The 23,607-nt window shown below is 44.7% G+C and overlaps 1 protein-coding gene across 7 annotated transcripts in view; it reads right to left on the reverse strand.

The window, feature by feature from the left end:
• Nucleotides 1–23,011, reverse strand: part of VPS33A (VPS33A core subunit of CORVET and HOPS complexes) — a 35,976-nt gene extending 12,965 nt beyond the window's left edge. The window contains exons 1-7 of one of the 7 annotated variants that reach the window (XM_019038977.4): nucleotides 22,704–23,011; nucleotides 20,512–20,577; nucleotides 19,962–20,089; nucleotides 17,646–17,832; nucleotides 7,392–7,508; nucleotides 6,280–6,454; nucleotides 983–1,176 (exon numbers count right to left, since the gene is read on the reverse strand). In XM_019038977.4, the coding sequence (XP_018894522.1) occupies nucleotides 983–1,176; nucleotides 6,280–6,454; nucleotides 7,392–7,508; nucleotides 17,646–17,832; nucleotides 19,962–20,089; nucleotides 20,512–20,577; nucleotides 22,704–22,805 (969 nt within the window). In that variant the 5' untranslated portion in view covers nucleotides 22,806–23,011. Of the gene's footprint in view, nucleotides 1–982; nucleotides 1,177–6,279; nucleotides 6,455–7,391; nucleotides 7,509–17,645; nucleotides 17,833–19,961; nucleotides 20,090–20,511; nucleotides 20,578–21,096; nucleotides 21,185–22,367 lie in introns of those variants that run through there. The other 6 variants (XM_019038978.4, XM_055358244.2, XM_055358241.2 and 3 more) reach the window with 6 other exon arrangements.
• Between the last annotated feature and the right edge of the window lie 596 nt (nucleotides 23,012–23,607).

Here is a 23,607-nt window from a genome sequence, read left to right on the forward strand (position 1 = left end):
TATTTTTTGGCAACATTTAATAACTTAAACCAAAAGTAACTTCAGAAATATGAAAATCAATTAACGAATATAATTCCTGAGAAAGATAAAATCTGGAATTACATGGCCTAGTTCCAAGCCAGCCTGGGCAACGCAGGAAGTCCCCATCTCTACAGAAAAAAAAAACAACAAAAAACTCTGCCGGGCATGATGGCATGTGCCTGTGGTCCCAGCTACTCGGGAGGCTGAGGTGGGAGGATTGCTTAAGCCTGGGAGGTAGCAGCTCCAGTAAGCCATGATTGTACCACTACATCCATCCTGGGAGACAAAGCCAGACCCTGTCAAAAAAAAAAAACTAGAACTACATACTCAGTGAAAAATTCATTTTCAAAAACTTCCCATTTATGTTTCCAAAGTCGAAATATTCAGACTTTATGATCTTGTTGAATTCCCACGTTTCAAAAAGCAGCCTGAGCAAGAATAAACTAGTGAACGGGCAAGAGGAGGCAGGAAGGTGATAATGAAGCCACCAATTTCAAAGCTCTGGGTTGCTGGGGATTTCAGTCTCATTATCACCTGCCACACGTGCTGACTTCCCCTGCCGCAGTCAAACTGGCTAAACTTGAGTTTTCAGCATGAACCACAAGTTCTATTATAGAGGATTCTTTATTTATAGTACAGATGGCTTCCTCTTAGGCAAGGTAGGAAATAATTTAAAAGATGATAAAGCAAATGTTTATGATGGAAGTCTGTAAACTGCACACACTTGCGCCTCCACCTACCCTCCACACAAAAAGAACTTTATGCAACGCGGGTCTGAGAAAGTTTAAAATGAAAGAAAATCTTGGATCTTCCAATACTGAATTTGCAGTTACTGAAGATGAGAAAAGTTGCATTGAAGCCTGGTTTAATGGCTACATATTTTTGGAGCTCTTATTCCCCTCAGGGGTGGGCATCTACCTGAGGCCTAGAGTTCCAGAATGACACCCAAAACTTGCCTCACCTCGAATGCTGCAGAGATGATCTTTGCTTTCTTGCTGAGCACAGAGCCCACAGCGTTGAAGTTCTTATCTCGGATCTCAGCATAGAGCTCCTCTGCAGAATTCAGCTGCAGCTTCTTTGCTTCCGTGGGGAGGTCCTTACCACCATCGCCCTGTTTCTTAGGTGCAAATTTCTCTGGAGGTAATTTCACATAACCTGAGCAGCAGTGGAAGGGAATAAGCACCTGAGTGCAATGACTGGAAGAACCAATCCAGTAGCCAAGCACAAAACAGAATTTCCAACTCAGGAGAAAATGGAAGATGGCAAACGACACATAGCTCTGAGCTTTTGATTTTCCATGATCAAAGTACAGGAAGTAGTGACTCTAATACTGATACCACAGTTCTCATTATCTTTGGGGCACCTATATAAACCACATGCAGCAATGTCCACTTCCTAAACTTATTCAGGGATTAGGTCACTTTTCCACTCAGAAAACTTTCAAGGATCTCCCCATTGACTTTTAGTGTTTTTTCAAATTGTAGATCATGTTCCATTAGTGGATCATGAAATCAAGCTGGTGGGTTGCAAGTAGCATCTTAAAACCAAAACCAAACGAAACCAAAACAAAGCAACAGTACCAAAAACAGCACAGAGTAGAAAATACAAAAGCTTATCACACGCTGTTAGAGAAGCTAGTGGTGGCTTCGTTTTATTTTTTTTTTTAAATAAAACTTTTGTTTCAGTTTAACATGCACACGCATACATGTGTGTATGTACTGGGTCATGATATAAAATACATTTCTTACTGTGGGTTGGAATCCAAAATAGTTTAAAAGCCATCCTAGAACAAGAATTAGAAACTACGGTCTGAGGACCAAACTCTGTTCACGTTCTGCTTTTTTTTTTTTTTTTTTGAGATGGAATTTCACTCTTGTCACCCAGGCTGGAGTGCAATGGCACGATCTCGGCTCACTGCAACCTCCACCTCCTGGGTTCAAATGCTTCTCCTGCCTCAGCCTCCTCAGTAGCTCAGATTATAGGCACCCACCACCACGCCCAGCTAATTTTTTTGTATTTTTAGTAGAGACAGGGTTTCACCATGTTGGCCAGGCTGGTCTTGAACTCTTGTCTTCAGGTGAGCCACCCTCCTGGGCCTCCCAAAGTGCTGGATTACAGGTGTGAGCCACCACACCCAGCCCACTTTCTGTTTTTGCAAATAAAGTTTTATTGGCACATGGCCACAGCTATTCTTTTTGTATTGTCTATGGCTACTTTCACATTACAATGACAGAGACAAGGAGGTTCCTCTGTATGACCTGCACTTTGTAACAAGCAAAAGCCTAAAATACTTATTATCTGGGTCTTTATAGAAAAAGTTGTACACCCTGATCTAGAATAAGCTTCCAAATTCCTTAGCATGGTATCCACTTCCTCTGTGAAGTAGCCTTAATCTCCTTCTCCCTACTCTGCTCCTGCCAAGCCAAGTGAGTCCCTATTTTCCTGGAACACCCCACATGTGCTCATGAAATACGGATGGCATGGAGCTGGTGTAACTCTGCAGTAAAGCAATTTGGCAACATGTACCAAGTGCCTTTCACCCCAAAAATCCTGCATCAGGGAATCCAGGGAAAGAAAATAATCTGATATATGAAAAAAATCTTATGTAGGCTGGGCACGGTGGCTCATGCCTGTAATCCCAGCACTTTGAGAGGCTTAGGTGGGAGGATCTCTCTCTCTCTCTCTTATTTTATTTATTTATTTATTTATTTAAGAGGGAGTCTCGCTCTCTCGCCCAGGCTGGAGTGCAGTGGTGTGATCTCAGCTCACTACAACCTCCACCTCCCGGGTTCAAGCGATTCTCCTGCCTCAGCCTCCTGAGTAGCTAGGATTACAGGTGCCCGCCACCACACCCGACTAATTTTTGTACTTTTAGTAGAGACAGGTTTCACCATGTTGACCAGGCTAGTCTCGAACTCCTGACCTCAGATGATCCGCCCACCTCAACCTCCCAAAGTGCTGGGATTACAGACATGAGCCACTGTGTCCAGCCACTTTTTTGTTTTTTAACTGAGACAGAGTCTCAGTCTGTCACCCAGACTGGAGTGCAGTGGCATGATCTCGGCTGACTGCAACCTCCACCTCCCAGGTTCAAGCAATTCTCCTGCCTCAGCCTCCCAAGCAGCTGGGATTATAGCCGCCCGCCACCATGCCTGGCTAATTTTTTTTTGTATTTAGTAGAAATGGGGTTTCACCATGTTGGTCAGGCTGGTCTCGAACTCCTGACCTCAGGTGATTGGCCCGCCTTGGCCTCCCACAGTGCTAGGATTACAGGCATAAGCCACCATGCCTGGCCTATACTGTGGATTTTAATGTAACGATTACAGTATGCATACACTAGGAAAATGCTCATTAGCATACCAAATCAAAACTCAGGTTTGAAACTATTTGTACAACCTGATTCCATTTTTTGTTAACTACAATAAACTACACAAGGGGAAAAAAAGACTAGGAAATAATACCACAATATTAACAGTGGTTGTCCCAAGGTTTGGGGCCACAGGGCTGTGGGGTAGGGTTGGAGGATAATAACGGATCTATGTTTTCTTCTATTTTTCCAATTTTTTTTCTAATCAATGTTTGACTTACATTACGAAAAAACTTGCTACAAGGAGGCTGGGAATTTATACATATTTTTTCTCTTCTTGGAAAATCCCTTCCCACATACCTCCCACCTCTCCTATACAGCTGTCCCTGGGCCAACTCCCAGGCCGCCTCTCCCCCCACCACTCCCCATTCTGAACTTCAGAGCTCTTCTTTCATGCCTTCCTGGGTGCTACATGCTCTGGGACCACCCTGTTTCTTTGATTTCCACCCACAACCCAGCATAGGGCTCTCCTGAAATAAATTCCTCTGTCAATAAATAGAGTTTTAAAAAATATTAAAGGTGCCATTTTTTTGACAAACAATAATAAAAAGACTTTTTACAATCTTATCACTAAAGACCTTCCATACATGTGGAAACGCCTCCTCATGTCTCTCCGTCACCCACGTCATTCATTCATCCATTCTTGTGGTAAATTGTACATAATATAAAAATTACTACTTTGTTTTACAGTGAATGATCCAGTAGCATTTAGTACATATACAACATGGTAGGACCACAGCCAGTATCTAGTTCCACACTTTTTTATCCCAAAGGGAAACCCTGTAGCCAATAAGTGGTGATTCCCCATCCCCTTCCTGTAGTCCTGGCAACCACGAGTCCGTTTCCCTCTGAGTTGCAGGCCCTTCCTCTCTTCCTTCTTTTCTTTCTTTTTAAATATTAAAAAAAATTTTCACCTATTTTATTATTTTTTTGAGACAAAGTCTCACTCTGTCACCCAGGCTGGAGTGCAGCCGTGCGATCTTGGCTCACTGCAAGCTCCACCTCCTAAGTTCAAGCGATTCTCGTGCCTCAGCCTCCTGAATAGCTGGTACTACAGGCATGGGCCACCAAATCCAGCTGTGTGTGTGTGTGTGTGTGTGTGTATGTGTGTATTTTTAGTAGTGATGGGGTTTCACCATGTTGGTCAGCCTGGACTCAAACTTCTGATCTCACGTGATCTGCCTGCCTTGGCCTCCCAAAGTGCTGGGGTTACAGGAGTGAGCCACCGCGACCAGCCTCATCTTTCTTACACATCCCTCTCCTCAGGCCTTCCCTTGGCTCCCTGTGACTTCATTCAGGATGGCAATAGAGGCCGGGGACTATGCAGACGAGGGAAGAAGGCCAGGCTGAGACAGGTGTAGGGGTCTGTGGTGAGGCAGGGAGCTCTAGAGACACTGGGTCCTGGCCACCAGTGGGAGCGTGGCCTCTTGCCAGTGCTTCCAATATTTTTCGTCATGGCATAATTCAGGATTATTACTTAAAATGTATCACATTTTAAAGCTGACAGAAATAAATATCATGTGGACCAAAACCAGCCAAACCAAACATGCTTGTGATCTACCTAATCACCCACCAAGGCCAGGCACTAACCAGCCATCCACATCTTCCATAGAGTGGCCTCGACCTCCTGTACCAGCCATTTTTAAAAAATATTTCTCCAGCCATGCACTCCACTCAACCACGTTGCTTGGCTCGTCATGACTCTGTGTATGATGCCGACTGCCCCTGCCCCAGGATCTCCGTCTAAACTCTCCGCGTCTTTCCAAACCAGCACAAACGCCACTGCTTCCGCCGCCTTCGTCAACCACTGCCGGCTGCAAGGATGTGTGCGTCGCAAATGCCAGTGCCCTCTGTGGGAGACCCTTGGCCTCTGCTCACAGGGGACAAGGACCGGCCTGGGCACTAAACTTCCGGCCAACTCTTGTGTCACCGACAAATGCAATTTGCTCAGATGTCACTGAATCATAGTGTCTGAAAGTCAGAGGTCAGTATTTTTATTGTTTCAAGGGTTCTCTGATTTCTATGTAAAGGAAGCAGCTTTCTAAAAACTAACCCTTTGGAGGCATGGTCTGATTATTCCACCTCCAGTTATTTCCAGTTTTTACGGTATTCTTAGTTATTTTTTATAAATATAAATATAGTTTGGAACACACATACATACGCAGACACATATATAACAACTTCTAATTGAAATAGGCATGGCTACGCAGTTTTTCATGTTCCACATTTATTATTTTGATGGTTCCAAATATTTTCTTTTTTTTGAGACAGTCTCTCTCTGTTGCCAGGATGGAGTGCGGTGGCGCTATCTCGGCTCACTGCAACCTCCTCCTCCCGGGTTCAAGCAATTCCTCCATATCAGCCTCCCAAGTAGCTGGGGCTACAGGCACGCACCACCACACTCAGCTAATTTTTTGTATTTTTAGTAGAGACGGGGATCTCACCATGTTTGCCAGACTGGTCTTGAACACCTGACCTCAAGTGATCTGCCCGCCTTGGCTTCCCAAAGAGCTGGGATTACAAGTGTGAGCCACCACACCCAGGTGGTTCCATAATATTTCATAATGTACTCAACCACTGAGATTGTTTGGAAAATTCTGGTAAGAAAATAGAAATCGAAATTCTTATGCAAACCTCACTGATCCTCTTTTTTGGAATGATTCCTCAAGGCACATTCTTAGGCTTTGGGTTTTCTTTGGCCAAGGGTTAGAAAAGTTTTACGTGTTGCTAAATTGCTTACAAAAAGGTCTGTATTAATCTACAATCTGAATCATTAAAATTGGATTTCTGACTTTAAATTATGCTCAAGTGTGCAATATACAAACAGTAGCCTCCACAAAGGATATTCTTCTCATATTACCTATTAGTGAAAACAGATGTCACGTACTTACTGTTCTGAATGCCATAAATTTCATCAATGAGTCCTTCATATGTCAGCTGAGTGGCAAGAGGTGTTAATAAATCCACATTCCGATCAAGCAACAAGAGATTATCAAAAACAGGAAATATTGAATTCTGGCTTCCTGTAAACTCTCTCTTCATCCTGATCATCATATTGGCCACTTGCTGGAAACAAAACATTGGATGAGGTGGGGCCCCCCTGGGAACGAGCAGATTTTAAAATTTGTCTAAAACCAGAAAGACAATCAAAAAAGTAAAAAAGGAGAAAAACTGGAAGAGTGCATTGCTTAGAAATAAGCAGCTCTAGAAAAGCATCTTGCTGTTGGCACCCATCCCGACACTTGCACCAAGGCAGCCGCCATTTGCCAATGAGGCATAAAATCAGGTCAGTCTATTCTTGTGATTCGCACTAGTTATGTTCTATGAAGTCACTGCAAACACTAAATTAGCGAAGATGGAACCACTGTTCCTGGGAGAAACGCAGACTTAGGTTCCTGGGAGCCTCTGGTCTCAACGTTTCTGTCAATTGATCAATACGTAACCCAGTTTTATATGTGTTTCTGCTTAAAGATGCCTGACTTAACATAATTGTTGATCACTCACACTGAACTGACAGCCGGCAGCTCTGTGACTCGTGCCTGAACGAAGTGTCTCTGACACACGTAATGTCTCTGCCAGGCACACCACAGCCTTCTTGTGCACAAGACACCAGACTGCACCTCAGTCCTACATTTGCAGGCCATTTTAAACAGTGAAATCACCAAAAAAAGTATACACGTGTGGAAAATATGACAGTGAGACTGTGAAAAGTACACTTGTTTGCAGTCTGAGAGCTGAAATGGGAAGGTGGAGTGTCACCTGCCTCAGTTGGGAACATGCGCAGTGGTTACTCAAACTGTCACCACTGTGCACGCCCACAAAAGCACCATGAGTACTGACTTGGAGGGTTATAAGTGCATTTTAATCAGTAGGCAAATTCATGAGTACAGTATTCACAAATAATTAAGATCAACTGAATTTGTTTGTAAGGAGCTTCCTGTTCCTCCTCCCTTTTGGGGTGTGAAGGGCCCTCCTTTACCACCACAAAGCAGCTGGTTCTCACCCGAGCGCATTCTCCTTTCCCAAAGATCTGGGGGATCGTTCCGTACAGAGCTTGCAGGGTCATCAGCCCCTTGGCTGCGTGGTACAGGCTCGTCTGGTCACCCTCCAGGTAGCACTCCTGTGAGGGAAAAGGCCAATTACTGCCAGGCCATGGGGGCCTCCCAGGGGCCCATCTCTGTTCCTGGGGCTGGGGTGCAGCGACAGACAATAAAATCATTTCCAGTTATTTCACACTGTGCCAGGAAAATTGGGGACTCAAGTTCATTTTCCAAAACTGCTGCCTGTCAGACCAGGCCCTGAGGCTGGCAGCCCCAGGGTGGGTGCAGACATGGAAGCACCTCTCCTGGGCAGAGCCGGGGCTTCTGGGAGAAAACTGTTCACCCAGCATGCCAGCTCTTCTGAATCAGCTCTTAAATAAAAGACGGAAGAATACAGACTTACACTGAACGATGGGTTCCCATTCACTGGTGAGAGTAAACTCTGGTAGGACATGCTGGGAGAGCGACATGCTAATACCCAGAAATGCAAAAGACCACAGGACGAATACTTTATTGTTTTTAAAAAGGATGAGGCAGATTTTCATGACAACTGACAACCGAAGGCCACAATCTGTTGAGTATGATCTCATTTTATAAAATATATATATTTTTGCATTGAAAAAAGGACCTCCAACTCAGCAAACTATCACAAGGACAAAAAAACAAACACTGCATGTTCTCACTCATAGGTGGGAATTGAACAATGAGAACACTTGGACACAGGAAGGGGAACATCACACACCAGGGCCTGTTGTGGGGTGGGGGAAGGGGGGAGGGATAGCATTAGGAGATATACCTAATGTAAATGATGAGTTAATGGGTGCAGCACACCAACATGGCACATGTATACATATGTAACAAACCTGCATGTTGTGCACATGTACCCTAGAACTTAAAGTATAAAAAAAAAAAAAAAGAAAAGAAAAAAGAACCTCCAAAATACACACAAAACCACCTGGGAAGGCTAGGTGCAGTGGCTCATGGCTGTAATCACAGCACTTTGGGAGGCTGAGATAGGAGGATCACTTGAGCTCTGGAGTTTGAGACCAGCCTGGGCAACATAGTGAGACCCTGTATCTATAAAAAATTAAATAATTAGCCAGGGATAGTGGCATGCATCTGTATCTGAGCTACTCAGGAGGGTAAGGCAGGAGGATCACCGGAGCCCAGGGGTTTGAGGCTGCAATGAGCTATGATCGCACTGCCACGCTCCCCTCTGGGCAACAGAGCAAGACCCCATCTCTTTTTTTATTTTTATTTTTTGAGATGGAGTCTCGCTCTGTCGCCCTGGCTGGAGTGCAGTGGCGCGATCTCGGCTCACTGCAAGCTCCACCTACCGGGTTCACGCCATTCTCCTGCCTCAGCCTCCCAAGTAGCTGGGACTACAGGCACCCGCCACCACGCCCGGCTAATTTTTTTGTATTTTTTAGTACAGACGGGGTTTCACCATGTTAGCCCGGATGGTCTCGATCTCCTGACCTCGTGATCCGCCCACCTCGGCCTCCCAAAGTGCTGGGATTACAGGCGTGAGCCACCGCGCCCAGCCAACCCCATCTCTTTAAAAAAACCAGAGAGAGAGAAAAAAACCACCTGTGAGGTGAGAGGAGGGAAGCAGTCACTTTTCATACAGGTGGATCAAAACACAGGTTCTAGACTCAGGTTGCCTTGTTCTGAACCCAACTGTGTCACTTACTAGCTGTGCCCTGGGCCAGTTAGAGAATCTCTTTGTGCCTCAATTTATTCATATGTAGAAGGGAGTATAGTCCACATAGGGCAAGTATTAAATGAGAAAAATACATGTAAAGCATTTAATCCCGGTACCTGAAACATACAGCAAATGCTCAGTAACAGTTAGCTTTTATTTGGAATTATTTGGGTTTTTTACAACCGTTATCCACTCATAAATCAATATGGTACATTTTATCAATTCCCTCCACCTCTATCAACCCAACATGTCCCTGCTGTCCACAGCCAGAACTGAGGGGGCCCTGAGGGTCCAGGGTCTGAGGAAGAGAGAGCGGGGTTGTCACTTGTCAGGCCCTCTGCCCCAGGGAGGAAGGATGGCAGACATGGTGGGGAGCGTTTGGTTATTATTGAGAGTGTCGCCGGACTACTCTTTCAAGTGTGGTATATTTTAACATTTCCCTGAATATGGCAGATCACCGAGAATATGTCAAAAGACACACTTTTTGGCAAAACTACTTAAAACTCCAGATCAGATGAACATTCAAGGGCAAAAGACATTGAGGGCTGGGCGCGGTGGCTCACGCCTGTAATCCCAGCACTTTGAGAGGCCGAGCGGGGAGGATCATGAGGTCGGGAGTTCTAGACCAGCCTGACCAAAATGGTGAAACCCCTTCTCTACTAAAAATACAAAAATTAGCCAGGTGTGGTGGCATGTGCCTGTAATCCCAGCTACTCAGGAGACTGAGGCAGGAGAATCACTTGAACTCGGGAGGTGGAGGTTGCAGTGAGCTGAGATTGTGCCACTGCACTCCAGCCTGGGCAACAGAGCAAGACTGTCTCAAAAAAAAAAAAAAAAAAAAAGACATTAAGGAACTCCCCTCCAAACAGCATTCATATTTTACTTAATTTTTTTAAGTTGTACTACTACAAAGACATCTCTTTTACAATATTTTTTAAAAGATGTAAAAGTTAACAACAGATTTTAATCTTGGTTGTTTTTCCTTTTTTGAGACAGAGTCTTGCTCTATCACCCAGGCTGGAGTGCAGTGGGGCAACCTCAGCTCACTGCAACCTCCACCTCCCGAGTTCAAGTGATTCTCCTGCCTCAGCCTCCTGAGTAGCTGGGATCATAGGTGCCCACCACCATGCCTGGCTAAGTTTTTGTGTTTTTAATACAGATGGGGTTTCACCATGTTGCCGAGGCTGGTCTCGAACCCCTAACCTCAGGTGATCCGTCTGCCTTGGCCTCCCAAAGTGCCACCACACCCAGCCCAATACCCTTAACATTTAAATGCACATTTTTTAACCCCAAAGTCTCATATACCCACACAACAGAATACCTTGCAGTTTGCATACAAGAGGCAGATTTTATATATGCTGATTTTTATATATACGCATAAAGGCCACAGTACCTTAAGCAATGTTATTGAGCATTTGACTGGGCAGAACTCTAATCCCCACATTTTACACAGAACAATGACATAGATGATCACAACTGTAACTCAAAACACAGAGAGATCTAGATGTACCTCCTGAAGCCAATCACAGAAATACAATTAACGTCATCTCCATAAAAAATCGGGGTTGACTTTAAAATTAGGCTCTTAGGTCAAAGCTCTTAGCTTTACCATCCAGATAAAGTCCTTTCTTTTTTTTTTCTGCCACTTCCTCTAACTCCCCCAATCCACGCCCCCGCTTTTTTTTTTTTTGAGATAGGTTCTCGCTCTGCTGCCCAGGCTGGAGTACAGTGGTGCGATCTTGGCTCACTGCAACCTCTGCCTCCCGGGCTCAAGTGATTCTCCTGCCTCAGTCTGCCAAGTAGCTGGGATTACAGGCATGCACCACCACACCCAGCTAATTTTAATTTTTTTTTATTTTTAGTAGAGATGGAGTTTTGCTATGTTGCCCAGGCTGGTCTCGAACTCCTGACCATAGGTGATCCGCCCACCTCAGCCTCCCAAAGTGCTGGCAGGTATGAGCCACCATGTCCAGCCAAAACAGCATCTTAGGTGAATGTACAAAGCCAAAGGCTTGAAATTCTCAGTAGAAAATAGTTCTGGCCAGAAGCGGTGGCTCACGCCTGTAATCCCAGCACTTTGGGAGGCTGAGGCGGTGGATTGCCTGAGGTCAGGAGTTCGAGACCAGCTTGGGCCACATGGTGAAACCCTGTCTCTACCAAAAACACAAAAAATGAGCCAGTGTGGTGGCGGGCGCCTGTAGTCCCAGCTACTCAGGAGGCTGAGGCAGGAGAATCACTTGAACCCAGGAGGTGGAGGCTGCAATGAGACGAGATGGCACCAACGCACTCCAGCCTAGGCGGCAGAGTGAAACTCAGTTTCAAGGAAAAAAAAAAAAAGAAAATAGTTCTGCCCTTTCTTACAAATCATAAGTAAAATAAACAGGTTATTTCTCCTCTGCACAGATTTTGTCACTCCAAGAGAGTTTGCTTCGGCTGCTACCAATTCCCATTAAATACACAAATATGGATTAATTAAAAATGAGTATACCATCACAGGTATGTGATAAAGCACATATAGAAAACTGTTAATCCAGAAGATAAGTGGTGGATAGATAGGTGTTCACTGTACAATTCAATTTTTTGGTATATTGAAATTTTCCTGTAAAATGTTAGAAGGAAATCTATATTACCATCAGGTAGGATTTAGTATAAGCAAACCACTAGGGAACAAGGTACAAAAGAGCCAAGAGGGTTGGGCGCGGTGGCCCACGCCTGTAATCCCAGCACTTTGGGAGGCCGAGGTGAGCAGATCATGAGGTCAGGAGTTCGAGACCAGCCCGGCCAACATGGTGAAACCCCGTCTCTACTAAAAATACAAAAAATTAGCCAGGTGCAGTGGCGGGCACCTGTAATTCCAACTACTCGGGAGGCTGAGGCAGGAGAATTGCTTGAACCTGGAAGGTGGAGGTTGCAGTAAGCTGAGATTGCGCCACACAGCACTCCAGCCTGGGGAACAAGAGTGAGACTCCGTCTCAAAAAAAAGCCAAGAAAGTCCCCTGGTTATAGGATTAGTCGGTGGTGCCACTGACTTCTACTGCCCCAGATTAACTTTTTTATTTTTCGCTTTTTCTGTGGCCAGGTCTCACTCTGTCACCCAGGCAGGAGTGCACTGGTGTGATCACAGCGCCCTGCAGCCTCAACCTCCTGGGCTCAAGTGATCCTTCTGCCTCAGCCTCCTGAGTAACTGGAATGACAGGTGCACATCACCATGCTTGGCTAATGTTTTGTAAAGACAGGGCCTCACTCTGTTGTCCAGGCTGGTCTCGAACTCCTGGCCTTAAGTGATCCTCCCACCTTGGTCTCCCAAAGTGCTGGGATTACAGGCATGAACCACTGTGCCTGGCCTATTTTATTTTTTTAAATAAGTTTCATTTTTCCCCCTTTTGTGAAAACTGTCAACAAATTATCTCTTTTAACGAGGTGATCTCTGTAACAACACAATGGGGAAAACAAGATTCCAATAATTTTATGTACTATACCAGCAGTTCCCTAAAGTTCTAGTCTCTACCTTCGAAGTATTTTATTGGTAAGAAGAAAAAAAGGCCAGGCACGGTGGCTCACATCTGCAGTCCCAGCAGTTTGGGAGGCTGAGGCAAGCAGATCTCTTGAGGTCAGGAGTTCGAGACCAGCCTGGCCAACATGGTGAAACCCCAACTCCACTACAAATACAAAAATTAGCCGGGCGTGGTGGCGTGTTCCTGTAATCCCAGCTACTCGGATAGCTAAGACAGGAGAATTGCTTGAACTGGGGAGGTGGAAGTTGCGGTGAGCTGAGATTGTGCCACTGCATCCCAGCCTGGGTGACTGAGTGAGACTCTGCCTCAAAAACAATTAAAACAAAAAAAAAGTTCTAGTCTCCAGAGCAGCAGCAGCGGCACCAGCAGCAGCAGCATCATTAACTCATAAATCAAAGAAACATGGGTAAGTGTGATTATGTTAAAAACATACATACAGCCAAAGTTACCAGAAGCAATGTCAAAAGAAATGACAAAGGCAAAAGCAGCCTGCAAAGGGCGCATGTGCAGAGGGGCCTACAAACAGGCTCATTCTCGGCAGCACTGCCTCCAACAGCGTACAGAGGAAAAAAATGCTCTCCAACAGAAAGCTGATTTAATACATTATGTACATCCAAACAATGGAACTCTATGCAGCTTCAAATGAGAATAAACAAGTATTGCCATACGTGGTAGAAAATGACTCAGAGATATTATTAAGAGAATAATGCAACATACCAAAGTGTATATATCATATGCTACTACTTGTACAAAAGTGGGGAGGGATTATATACTATGAGCTGTAGCTGCATATAATATCCCCCCCACCCCAAATTAAAAGAGAAATAGTGATTGCTTCTGGGATAAGGGGCAGTCTGAGAACTGGGGTAAAAAGTAGCTTCAGGCCAGGCACAGTGGCTCACGCCTGTAATTCCAGCACTTTCAGAGGCCGAGGCAGGTGGATCATCTGAGATCAGGACATTGAGATCAGTCTGGGCAACATGGTAAAATCCCGTCTCTACTAAAAATACAAAAATTAGGCGGGCGTCGTGGTGGATGCCTGTAATCCCAGCTACTTGAGAGGCTGAGGCAAGAGAACTGCTTGAACCCAGAAGGCGGAGGTTGCAGTGAGTCGAGACTGTGCCACTGCACTCCAGCCTGGGCAACAGAGTGAGACTCTGCCTCAAAAAAAAAAAAAAAAAAAAAAAAAAGGGCCAGGCGCAGGTGGAAGCTCAGGAGTTTAAGACCAGCCTGGACAACACGGTGAAACACCATCTCTACTAATATACAAAAAAATTAGCTGCGCGTGGCGGTGTGTGCCTGTAATCCTAGTTACTTGGGAGGCTGAGGCAGGAGAACTGCTTGAACCTGGGAGGTGAAGGTTGCAGTGAGCTGAGATTACGCCAGTGCACTCCAGCCTGGGTGACAGTGTGAGACTCCATCTCAAAAAAAAAAAAAGATTTTCTTCTTGTCTGCAGAGTGGAAGATTTATGAAGACTCAAAAAGCAGAAACTAAAAGAACAAAAGTGATATATTTACCTGCTTTAGGGTGAAGGACTCACACTTCTGATTTCAAAGCTTATGGCAAAGCTACTGTAATCAAGACAGTGTAGTACTGGCATAAGGACGGACATACAGACATATAGATCAGTGAAACAGAACTAAAAGACCAAAAACAGACCCTTACATTTGTGAACAATTGATTTTTGACAAGGGTACCAAAACAATTCAATGAGGAAAATACAGTCTTTTCAACAAATAGTGCTGGAACAAATAGATATCCATGTGCAAAAAATGAAATTTGGACCCCCACCTTGCATTACATACAGAATTAACTTAAAATGGGTTGAAGACCTAAACATAAGACGTAGAAAAATTATAAGCTGGGCGCGGTGGGTCACACCTGTAATCCCAGCACTTTGGGAGGCTGAGGCGGGAGGATTGCCTGAGCTCAGGAGTTTGAGACCAGCCTGGGCAACATAGTGAGACCTGTCTCTTTAAAAAATAAAAAATTATAGAACTCTTAGAAGGAAACATCAGAGTGAATCTTTGTGATCCTGGGGTAGGCAATGGCTTCTCAGAGATGACACTGAAAGCACAAGTAACAAGAGAAAAACTGGATAAAAGAGACTTCACCAAAATTTAAAACTTTGGTGCATCGAACGACACCAATCTCACCAAGAAAGTGAAAAGAACTCACAGAACAAAAGAAAATACTTGGAAATCATGTATCTGAGGAGAGACTTGCATTTAGAATCTATTAAAAATTCTTACAATTCTGTAATAAAAATGACAGAACTCAATTTTAAAAACGGGCAAGTGATCTGAACAGACATTTGTTTAGCTGAAGACAAACAAAGGCCAACAGGCACACGAAAAGATGATCAACATCTTTAGTCATTATGGAAATGCAAATAAAAACTACAATGAGACACCACTTCATACTCAGTAGGATGACTAAATTCAAAGAATAACAGGCCAGGCATGGTGGCTCACACCTGTAATCGCAGCACTTTGGGAGGCTGAGATAGGTGGATCACCTGAGGTCAGGAGTTCAAGACCAGCCTGACCAACATGGCGAAACCCCATCTCCACTAAAAATACAAAAACTAGCCAGGCGTGGTGGTTCATGCTTGTAATCCCATCTACTCAGGAAGCTGAGGCGGGAGAATTGCTTGAGCCTGGGAGGCAGAGGTTGCAGTGTGCCGAGATCGAGATCGCGCCACTGTACTCCAGGCTGGGTGACAAAGTGACAATCCATCTCAAAAAAAAAAAAAAAAAAAGACAGAATAATAAGTCTGTCCATGTGGATATACAACTGGAACCCTCCCACACTGCTGCTGGGAGTACAAACGGTACAGCTTCAGTGCAAAAGAGTTTGGCAGCTCCTCCAAATGTTAAATGCAGAGTTACCACATGACTTGGCAATTCTACTCCTAGGGGTGTGTGTGTGTGTGTGTATGTATGTGTGTGTGTATGTATGTATGTATGTATTTTTGAGACAGAGTTTCACTCTTGTTGCCCAGGCTGGAATGCAATGGCGCAATCTCAGCTCACTGCAACCTCCACCTCCTAGGTTCAAGCGATTCTCCCGCCTCAGCCTCCCAAGTAGCTGGGATTACAGGCATGCGCCATCATGCCTGGCTAATTTTGTATTTTTAGTAGAGACAGGATTTCTCCATGTTGGTCAGGCTGGTCTTGAACTCCCAACCTCAAGTGATCCATCCACCTCAGCCTCCCAAAGTGCTAGGATCACAGGTGTGAGCCACCACGCCCAGTCTCTACTCCTAGGTATATCTAAGAGAAATGAAACCATACATCCACATAAAAACTTTTCACAATATTCACAGTATCGTGACAGCCAAAAAGTGGAAACAACCCATCAGGTGTCCATCAACTGATGAATGATAATATCATTACAATGGAATACTATTCAGCAATAAGAAGGAATGAAGGCCTCGGGCAGGCTTCAACCTGGATGAACCCCGAAAACATTACACTAAGTGAAGATGCCAGACACAAAGGACCATTTATGTATTACAGAATTTCATTTCTAAAAAATCTCCAGAATAAGTTCAAAACCAGCCTGGACAACATAATAAGACGCTGTCTCTCCAAAAAATAAAAATAGAAAAAAAGAAATTAAAGAAAAATTAGCCAGGTGTGGTGGCACATGCCTGTAGTTCCAGCTACTCAAAAGGCTGAGGCTGAAAATTCGTTCAAGCCTAGGAGGTCAAGGCTGCAGTGAGGTATTATCACGTCACTGCACTCCAACCTGGGCAAAAGAGTGAGACTCTATCTCAAAAAAAGGAAGAAAAGGAAAACTCCAGAATAAGCGAATTCATACAGACTGAACTAAATTAGTGGTTGCCAGAGGCTGAGGGAAGGAAAGATAGCGACAGACTGCTACTGGGCATGGGGATTCTTTTCGGAATAGTTAAAATGTGCCATACTTAGATAGTGGAGATAGTTGCACAACTTTGTAAATACACTAAAAAACCACTGAATTTCGCACCTTAAAGGAGAGAATTTCATGGCATTGTGAGTTTTGTTTTTTTGTTTTTGTTTTTGTTTTTTTTTTTGAGATAGAGTCTCCCTCTGTAGCCCAAGCTGGAGTGCAGTGGCGCAATCTCGGCTTACTGCAACCTCCGCCTCCCGGGTTCAAGTGATTCTCCTGCCTCAGCCTCCTGAATAGCTGGGACCACAGGGACCCACCACCACACCCAGCTAATTTTGTATTTCTAGTAAGAGACGGGGTTTCCCCATGTTTCCCAGGCTGGTCTCAAACTCCTGATCTCAGGTGATCCACCCGCCTCAGCCTCCTAAAGTGCTAGGATTACAGGCATGAGCCACTTAGCTCAGCCAGTATTGTGAGTTATAATAAATAAAGCTATTATTTTAAAATTTAACTACTTTTAATGGGAAGTGTCTACATGATAAAAGACATTATACACAAAGTTAAGCCAGGCGCGGTGGCTCACGCCTGTAATCCCAGCAGTTTGGGAGGCTGAGGCAGGCGGATCATGAAGCGGATCCTGGCCAACCAACATGGTGAAACCTTGTCTCTACTAAAAATACAAAAATCAGCTAAGCATAGTGGCGCACACTTGTAATCCCAGCTACTCAGGAGGCTGAGGCAGAAGAATCCCTTGAACCCAGGAGGCGGAGGCTGCAGTGAGCCGAGATCGCGCCACTGCACTCCAGCCCAGGCGACAAAGTGAGACTCCGTCTCAAAAAAACAAAACAAAACAAAAAAACAAAGTTAAAAGACAAGTCACAGACTGGGAAGATACTTGCAGCTTTTATAATCCATAATGATCAACATCCAGAATATACAAAGAATTACTCAAAAAGAAAAAATGGGCAAAGAAAATGAACAATTTGTTGAACAGAAAATCTTAAACATCAATAAACATATAAAATGGGACTCAGCTTCACAGTAATCAGTACTGTGGTATGCTCACACTCATAAACTGGGCAAAAATTAATGCCTGAAGTTAAGGAAATGCCAAACTTACTTTGAATGCACCCTCTGATTCCATGGATAAGAGATCCCCATCGAATGGAATGAGATCTAAGCTGTACTCCTCCCTGTGAATAAAGGATCCCAAGACACCCAGATCCTTCAACCGCTGTTCACACAACAGGCTACGGCGTGGCACAAACAGAATATGAAAATCTCTCGTTGGGCCTCGTCTATCTTCACTGCAAAGGAAGCAACATTTGTTAGCTTATGAGCTCCTAAGAGTCATGGACCATTTTGCTTTTTTTATCCCCACTGCCTGGCACATAGCAGACACTAAATAAATGCTGGCTAGATAAATCATATAAATACTGACTCTCAGGCCAGGTGCAGTGGCTCACACCTGTAATCTCAGCACTTTGGGAGGCCAAGGCGGACGGATCAGTTGAGGTCAGGAGTTCGAGACCAGTCTGGTCAAGATGGCAAAACCCTGTCTCTATAAAATATACAAAAATGGCTGGGCGCAGTGGCTCACACCTGTAATCCCAGCACTTTGGGAGGCCGAGGCGGGTGGATCACGAGGTCAGGAGTTGGAGACCAGCCTGGCCAACACGATGAAACCCCGACTCTACTAAAAATACAAAAAATTAGCCGGGCGTGGTGGCAGGCACCTGTAATCCCAGCTACTTGGGAGGCTGAGGCAGGAGAATCGCTTGAACCCGGGAGGCAGGAGAATCGCTTGAACCCGGGAGGCAGAGGTTGCAGTGAGCCGAGACTACGCCACTGCATTCCAGCCTGGGCAACACAGCGAGACTCCATCTCAAAATAAATAAATAAAAACTAAAACAAAAATATACAAAAATTAGCTGGGCATGGTGCTGTGTGCCTGTAATCTCAGCTACTTGGGAGGCTAAGGCAGGGGAATTGCTTGAACCCTGGAGGCAGAGGTTGCAGTGAGCAGAGATCCCACCACTGCACTCCAGCCTGGGCAACAGAGTGAGACTGTGTCTCAAAAAAATAACCAAAAACTGACTCAGACCCAACGTGTTACAGCTGTACCCACTCTCTCTCTCTTTCTTCCCCCTGACAGGAAAGCATCACTGAGTCCTGGCGAGTACATTTTAGCATTCTCTTAAACCATTTATGGGGCATTGAAGCTCTCAGGTTGATTGAAATAGGGTATCTGTGTCTCACTAAAAACAAATGGTTCTTCAACCAAAGCAATGCAGCCACAAAGAGTCTTAAATTAAAATGAAAGATCACTTTTGACTCCCACTCCTACTCTCCTTGACAGAGGACTTCCAAAAATAGCCCACATGCTTTTAAGATTTTAGGGGCTGCAACAATCAATTGTACCACAGAGTGCAGACTCGGCTGGGAGCACTTCCTCTATAGACTGGATGCTATATTAAATTTTAATCAGCTCTTTTTTTTTTTTTTTTTTTTTTGCTTATGAAATTCAAGTACATGCAGTATATTTAAAAATAACTGCTGGAGGTTTTTTTTTTTTTTTAACTAGGGTCCTTTTTACTGACACAGGTTTAAGCTTTTGGCTATCTTGAAAGAATGGGTAGATAGGATGATCCTCCTCTCAAACTGCTGACAACAACTTCCTAAGTTTCTCATCCTCTCTATTTTTAATTTTTGGGGGGTACACAGCAGGCACATGTATTTATGGGGTCCATGAGATGTTTTGATGTGGGCATGCAATGTGAAATAAGCACACCATGGAGAATGGGGGGACACATCCTCTCAAGCACTTACTCTTTGAGTTACAAAACAATCCAATTACACTCTTTTTTTTTTTTTTTTTGAGATGGAGTCTCCCTCTGTTGCCCAGGCTGGAGTGCAGTGGCGTGATCTCAGCTCACTGCAACCTCTGCTTCCCGGGTTCAATAGATTATCATGCCTCAGTCTCCCGAGTAGCTGGGACTACAGGCACAGGCCACCACACCTGGCTAATTTTTGTATTTTTAGTAGAGACGGGGTTTCACTATGTTGGCCAGGCTGGTCTCGAACCCCTGACCTCAAGTGATCCACCCGCCTTGGCCTCCCGAAATGCTGGGATTACAAGTGTGAGCCACCATGCCCAGTCTCACTCTTTAAGTTTAAAAATACGTAATTATTAACTATAGTCACACTGTTGTGCTATCAAATAGTAGGTCTTATTCTATTTTTTGTTGTACCCATTAACTATCTCCACCGCCCCCCAGCCCCCATCTCCTCTTTTATATTCTTCCATACCTATCTCAGTTTTCCAAAAGACCACCTTGCACTGGCAAGAGTGAGGGTCTTCCATGAGAAGGAGCTCATAAATTAAAAGCATTATAAGAACCACACTCTTTTAGATCAAACACAAGCTCTGAGATACCTGAGCACGTTTTCAGCAATTATATCCATCAACTCTAGCCTGGGTCTGACAAAAAAAATTATATTCTTCACATCAGCTGCCGGCAAACGATTTCCTTTAAGTGTGAACATTTTTTCCACTTCATGTTCCTAGGCAAACACACAAAAGGTTAACAAAAAGACTGAAATTTACCTATCATTTTCAGACTCAGAAATCATAAATACCCCCAATCAGGTGCACATTAATATCAAAATTTAGATTCCCTCAAAGCCAAATACATAAAGGACAAAGTTTCAGTATAAAGCCACTGTTACTGCATCAGCATTCAAATGTCTCTTACATGATGATGAACTATCAAAGACACCAGGAAATGGTCACATAATACAATGTTAGAATCAGTATAGAATCACTGGCCAATGGATACAAAATGTTAATCGGGCACTAGCATTAGTGTTTATAAAGACCAAACAGCTTTGCAAACCAATGATTCAGGAAGAAATATAAAATCCTATCGTAACTGCTAAAGTACAGAATTATTAATCCCCTAACAAAACCCAAATAGCTCATTTACCTTCAATAGTGAATACTGTGCAATCAGGCCAAAGGGTCCAGTTAGGTATTCATCCCAAACTATTGCCTGTAAGAGGGGAGAAACATTCTCTTATTATAGTTAATATCAGGAATTTTAACAATACCAATAAAAAATGGCCTATCATAAACAGGAGGAGTATTTGCTTCAAATTCTGAGTTAAAAAATTTTCTCCTAGTGTTACAAGATTAAAATAATAATAATAATACATAAAGGAGAAAAAAGATTTAAAAATTTGGGGGGTTTTGCTGTTATTTTGTTTCTGAGACGGAGTCTTGCTGTGTTGCCCAGGCTAGAGTGCAGTGGTGTGATATCAGCGTACTGCAACCTCTGCCTCCAGGGTTCAAGTGATTCTCCTGCCTCAGCCTCCTGAGTAGCTGGGATTACAGGCACGCACCACCATGCCTGGCCAATTTTTGTACTTTTTGTAGAGATGAGGTTTCACTATGTTGCCCAGGCTGGTCTCGAACTCCTGACCTAAGGTGATCCACCCGCCTCGTCCTTCCAAAGTGGTGGGATTACAAGCATGAGCCACTGCACACGGCCGAATAAAAGAAACTTAATTACCTCTGACCACATTCATATCCTTAGTCTAAAGAAAAATAGCATCCAGGGCAAGTGATGCTACTGTTGGTCCTGAGAAAGGAGTTAATCACTGTCCTGAACAGAAAGAAGGAATTTTAGTTGTTGTATATCTGTGTCATGGTATTACTAAATTGAGCCATATGGAAATTGTCAACTATACAAAATTAAAACCTACGATATAGGTATTACAAATCTTACTTTGGCAAAAGAGGATTTTTTTTTCTTTTTCTTTTTTTTTTTTTTTTGAGATGGGGCAGTGCTGGAATCACAGCTCACTGCAGCCTCGATTTCCTGGGCTCAGGTGATCTTCCCATCTCAGCCTCTGGAGTAACTGGCACTACAGGTGTGTGCTACCACATCACGCTAATTTTTGTTTTAGTAGAGATGAGATTTCGCCATGTCACCCAAGCTGGTCTCCAACTCTGGGCTCAAGCGAGCTGCCTGCCGTGGCCTCCCAAAGTACTGGGATTACACAGCACTTCCTCTTCCACCACGCCTGGCCAAAAGAGAAAATCCTTAAAAGCTCAGTAAATTCAAGTAACTTTCCAAAGCCATATAGACCTTGGACCATACAGAGTGAAAGGGAGTGAGGACTCCAACCTAGGACTTTTTGACACCATGAGTCATTGCTCTAGGCCCCTATGAGTATTTCTACTGCTAAACTCCAGTATCATTTCTTTTTCTTAAATTATTTATTTAAATAATTGTACATTAACGTTTAGTTAAAAGAAATAATACAGAGCAAGCCCCTGTACGCTTTGCTCAGTTTCCTCCAGGAATAACATATTACAACCAGGATACTGACATTGATACAATCCATGATGTTATTCAGATTTCAGCATCCTTTGGTGAATTGAAACTGGGCCCCTATGATGTAGCCTGCTTTCTTCTCTCAAAGGCTGCTAGCACCCACTCTACCTCTTGGGGTTCTGTTCTCTACAAGACTGAGGCTCCCCAGTTCGACTTTTCACAGTTGTACTGTCAGTAACTTAGGGTGACTGATAAACCCTAAGGGGATGAAGGAGAGGTGACACTATTTAAAAGAAATCCTATAAAATCTCTGATCTAGTTCCTGACTCCCTTGTGAAAAGGGTGCTACTAGAGAAGTTATACTATTTTAGGAGGCCAGGTTAAAAGCCCAAATGATTACAACTTCTCTCATAACACGCGTGAGCAGCAGGTTGCAAGGTGCAGGTGTTTCAAGAGAGCTTCTAAGGTACACGTATGATCCCTGTAATGAATGGACACTGTACCATCCACATTCTTGGACCGCTCACCCGTCCGGTGCCTCGGCAGGTAGCGGAGGAAACACCTGACGTAAACCAGCTCATCAGCTGCCGGGCCATCACAGTGGCTTACTCTGCTCTCACAAAACAGTCGCGGTGCCACTCCGGCTCCAGGCTGTACGCCCAGGCTCCCCACCTTCATCGCTGCCGCCTGCACAGGGGTGCAGGTAAAAGGGCCCTGAGGCTCGCCTCCTTGGAAGCCCCGGGGACCTCGTAAACCGCGAACTCAGGCGGTCAGGGAACGGATTAATCCAGGCCGGACCAGGGGAGGCGAGGGCGGTGTCGCTGCCTCCCGCCCCTCACCTTGCTTCCTGCGCACTTGTCCAGGAACTCGCGCAGCTCGCGACGCACCGCCTCGCGCAACACGTTTAGGTTCACTCGTCCGTAGGACAGGTGAGCCGCCATCTTGCCCCACCACCCCCTGCCCCACAACGCCAACAGCGTCCGCCGGTTCCAACGGGAGGCCCACGGACGCAGTCACATGACCAAACGTCCACGTGACCGGTGCGGCAGCGCACGCCAACCCGGAAACCGGAATCTGCCGGGTTCGGGTTCTACTTAGTCTGGCCCTAGTGTCCACCTCTTTCTTCTACCCCGGTGGTTATTCAGATTCTCGCCAAGACCCAGAGCGCGTTTCAGAGTCTGGTCACTCCAGGAGTCGTCGGGGGCTGAAAAGCGATTTTAAAGATCTGGAGTAGACCGGGCGCGGTGGCTTACGCCTGTAATCCCAACACTTTAAGAGGCCGAGGTAGGAGTGATCGCTTCAGGCCGGGAGTTTGAGACCAGCCTGGGCAGACTTCGTCTCAAAAAAAAAAAAAAAAAAAAAAAAAGACATTGACTCTCTCTTGTCCCTTTTAAAAATCGCGAATTTTTATTTGCAGCAAAGGTACTTGCTGTAAGATGATATCTTAAGGCTAAACTTGGATAGGAAAAAAAACTTTTTTTTTTGAGACAGGGTCTCGCCCTGTCGCCCAGGCTGGAGTGCAGTGACGTGATCATAGCTCACTGCAGCCTCCACCTCCCGGGCTCAAGTGATCTTCCCACCTCAGCCGCCAGAGTAGCTGGAACCACAGGTGCGCGCCGCCACCCACTGCTCAAATCTTAAATTATAGCAGTCAGAAGTTTCTTAGCTTTGCACTAATCAAGGCTGTTTTAATTTCTGAGCTAAAATGTATCAATATGGTGAGGAGTCGAGGGAATCTTGAGT

This window comes from Gorilla gorilla, chromosome 10 (assembly GCF_029281585.2).
Source record: "Gorilla gorilla gorilla isolate KB3781 chromosome 10, NHGRI_mGorGor1-v2.1_pri, whole genome shotgun sequence".
NCBI classification, from domain to species: Eukaryota; Metazoa; Chordata; class Mammalia; order Primates; family Hominidae; genus Gorilla; species Gorilla gorilla.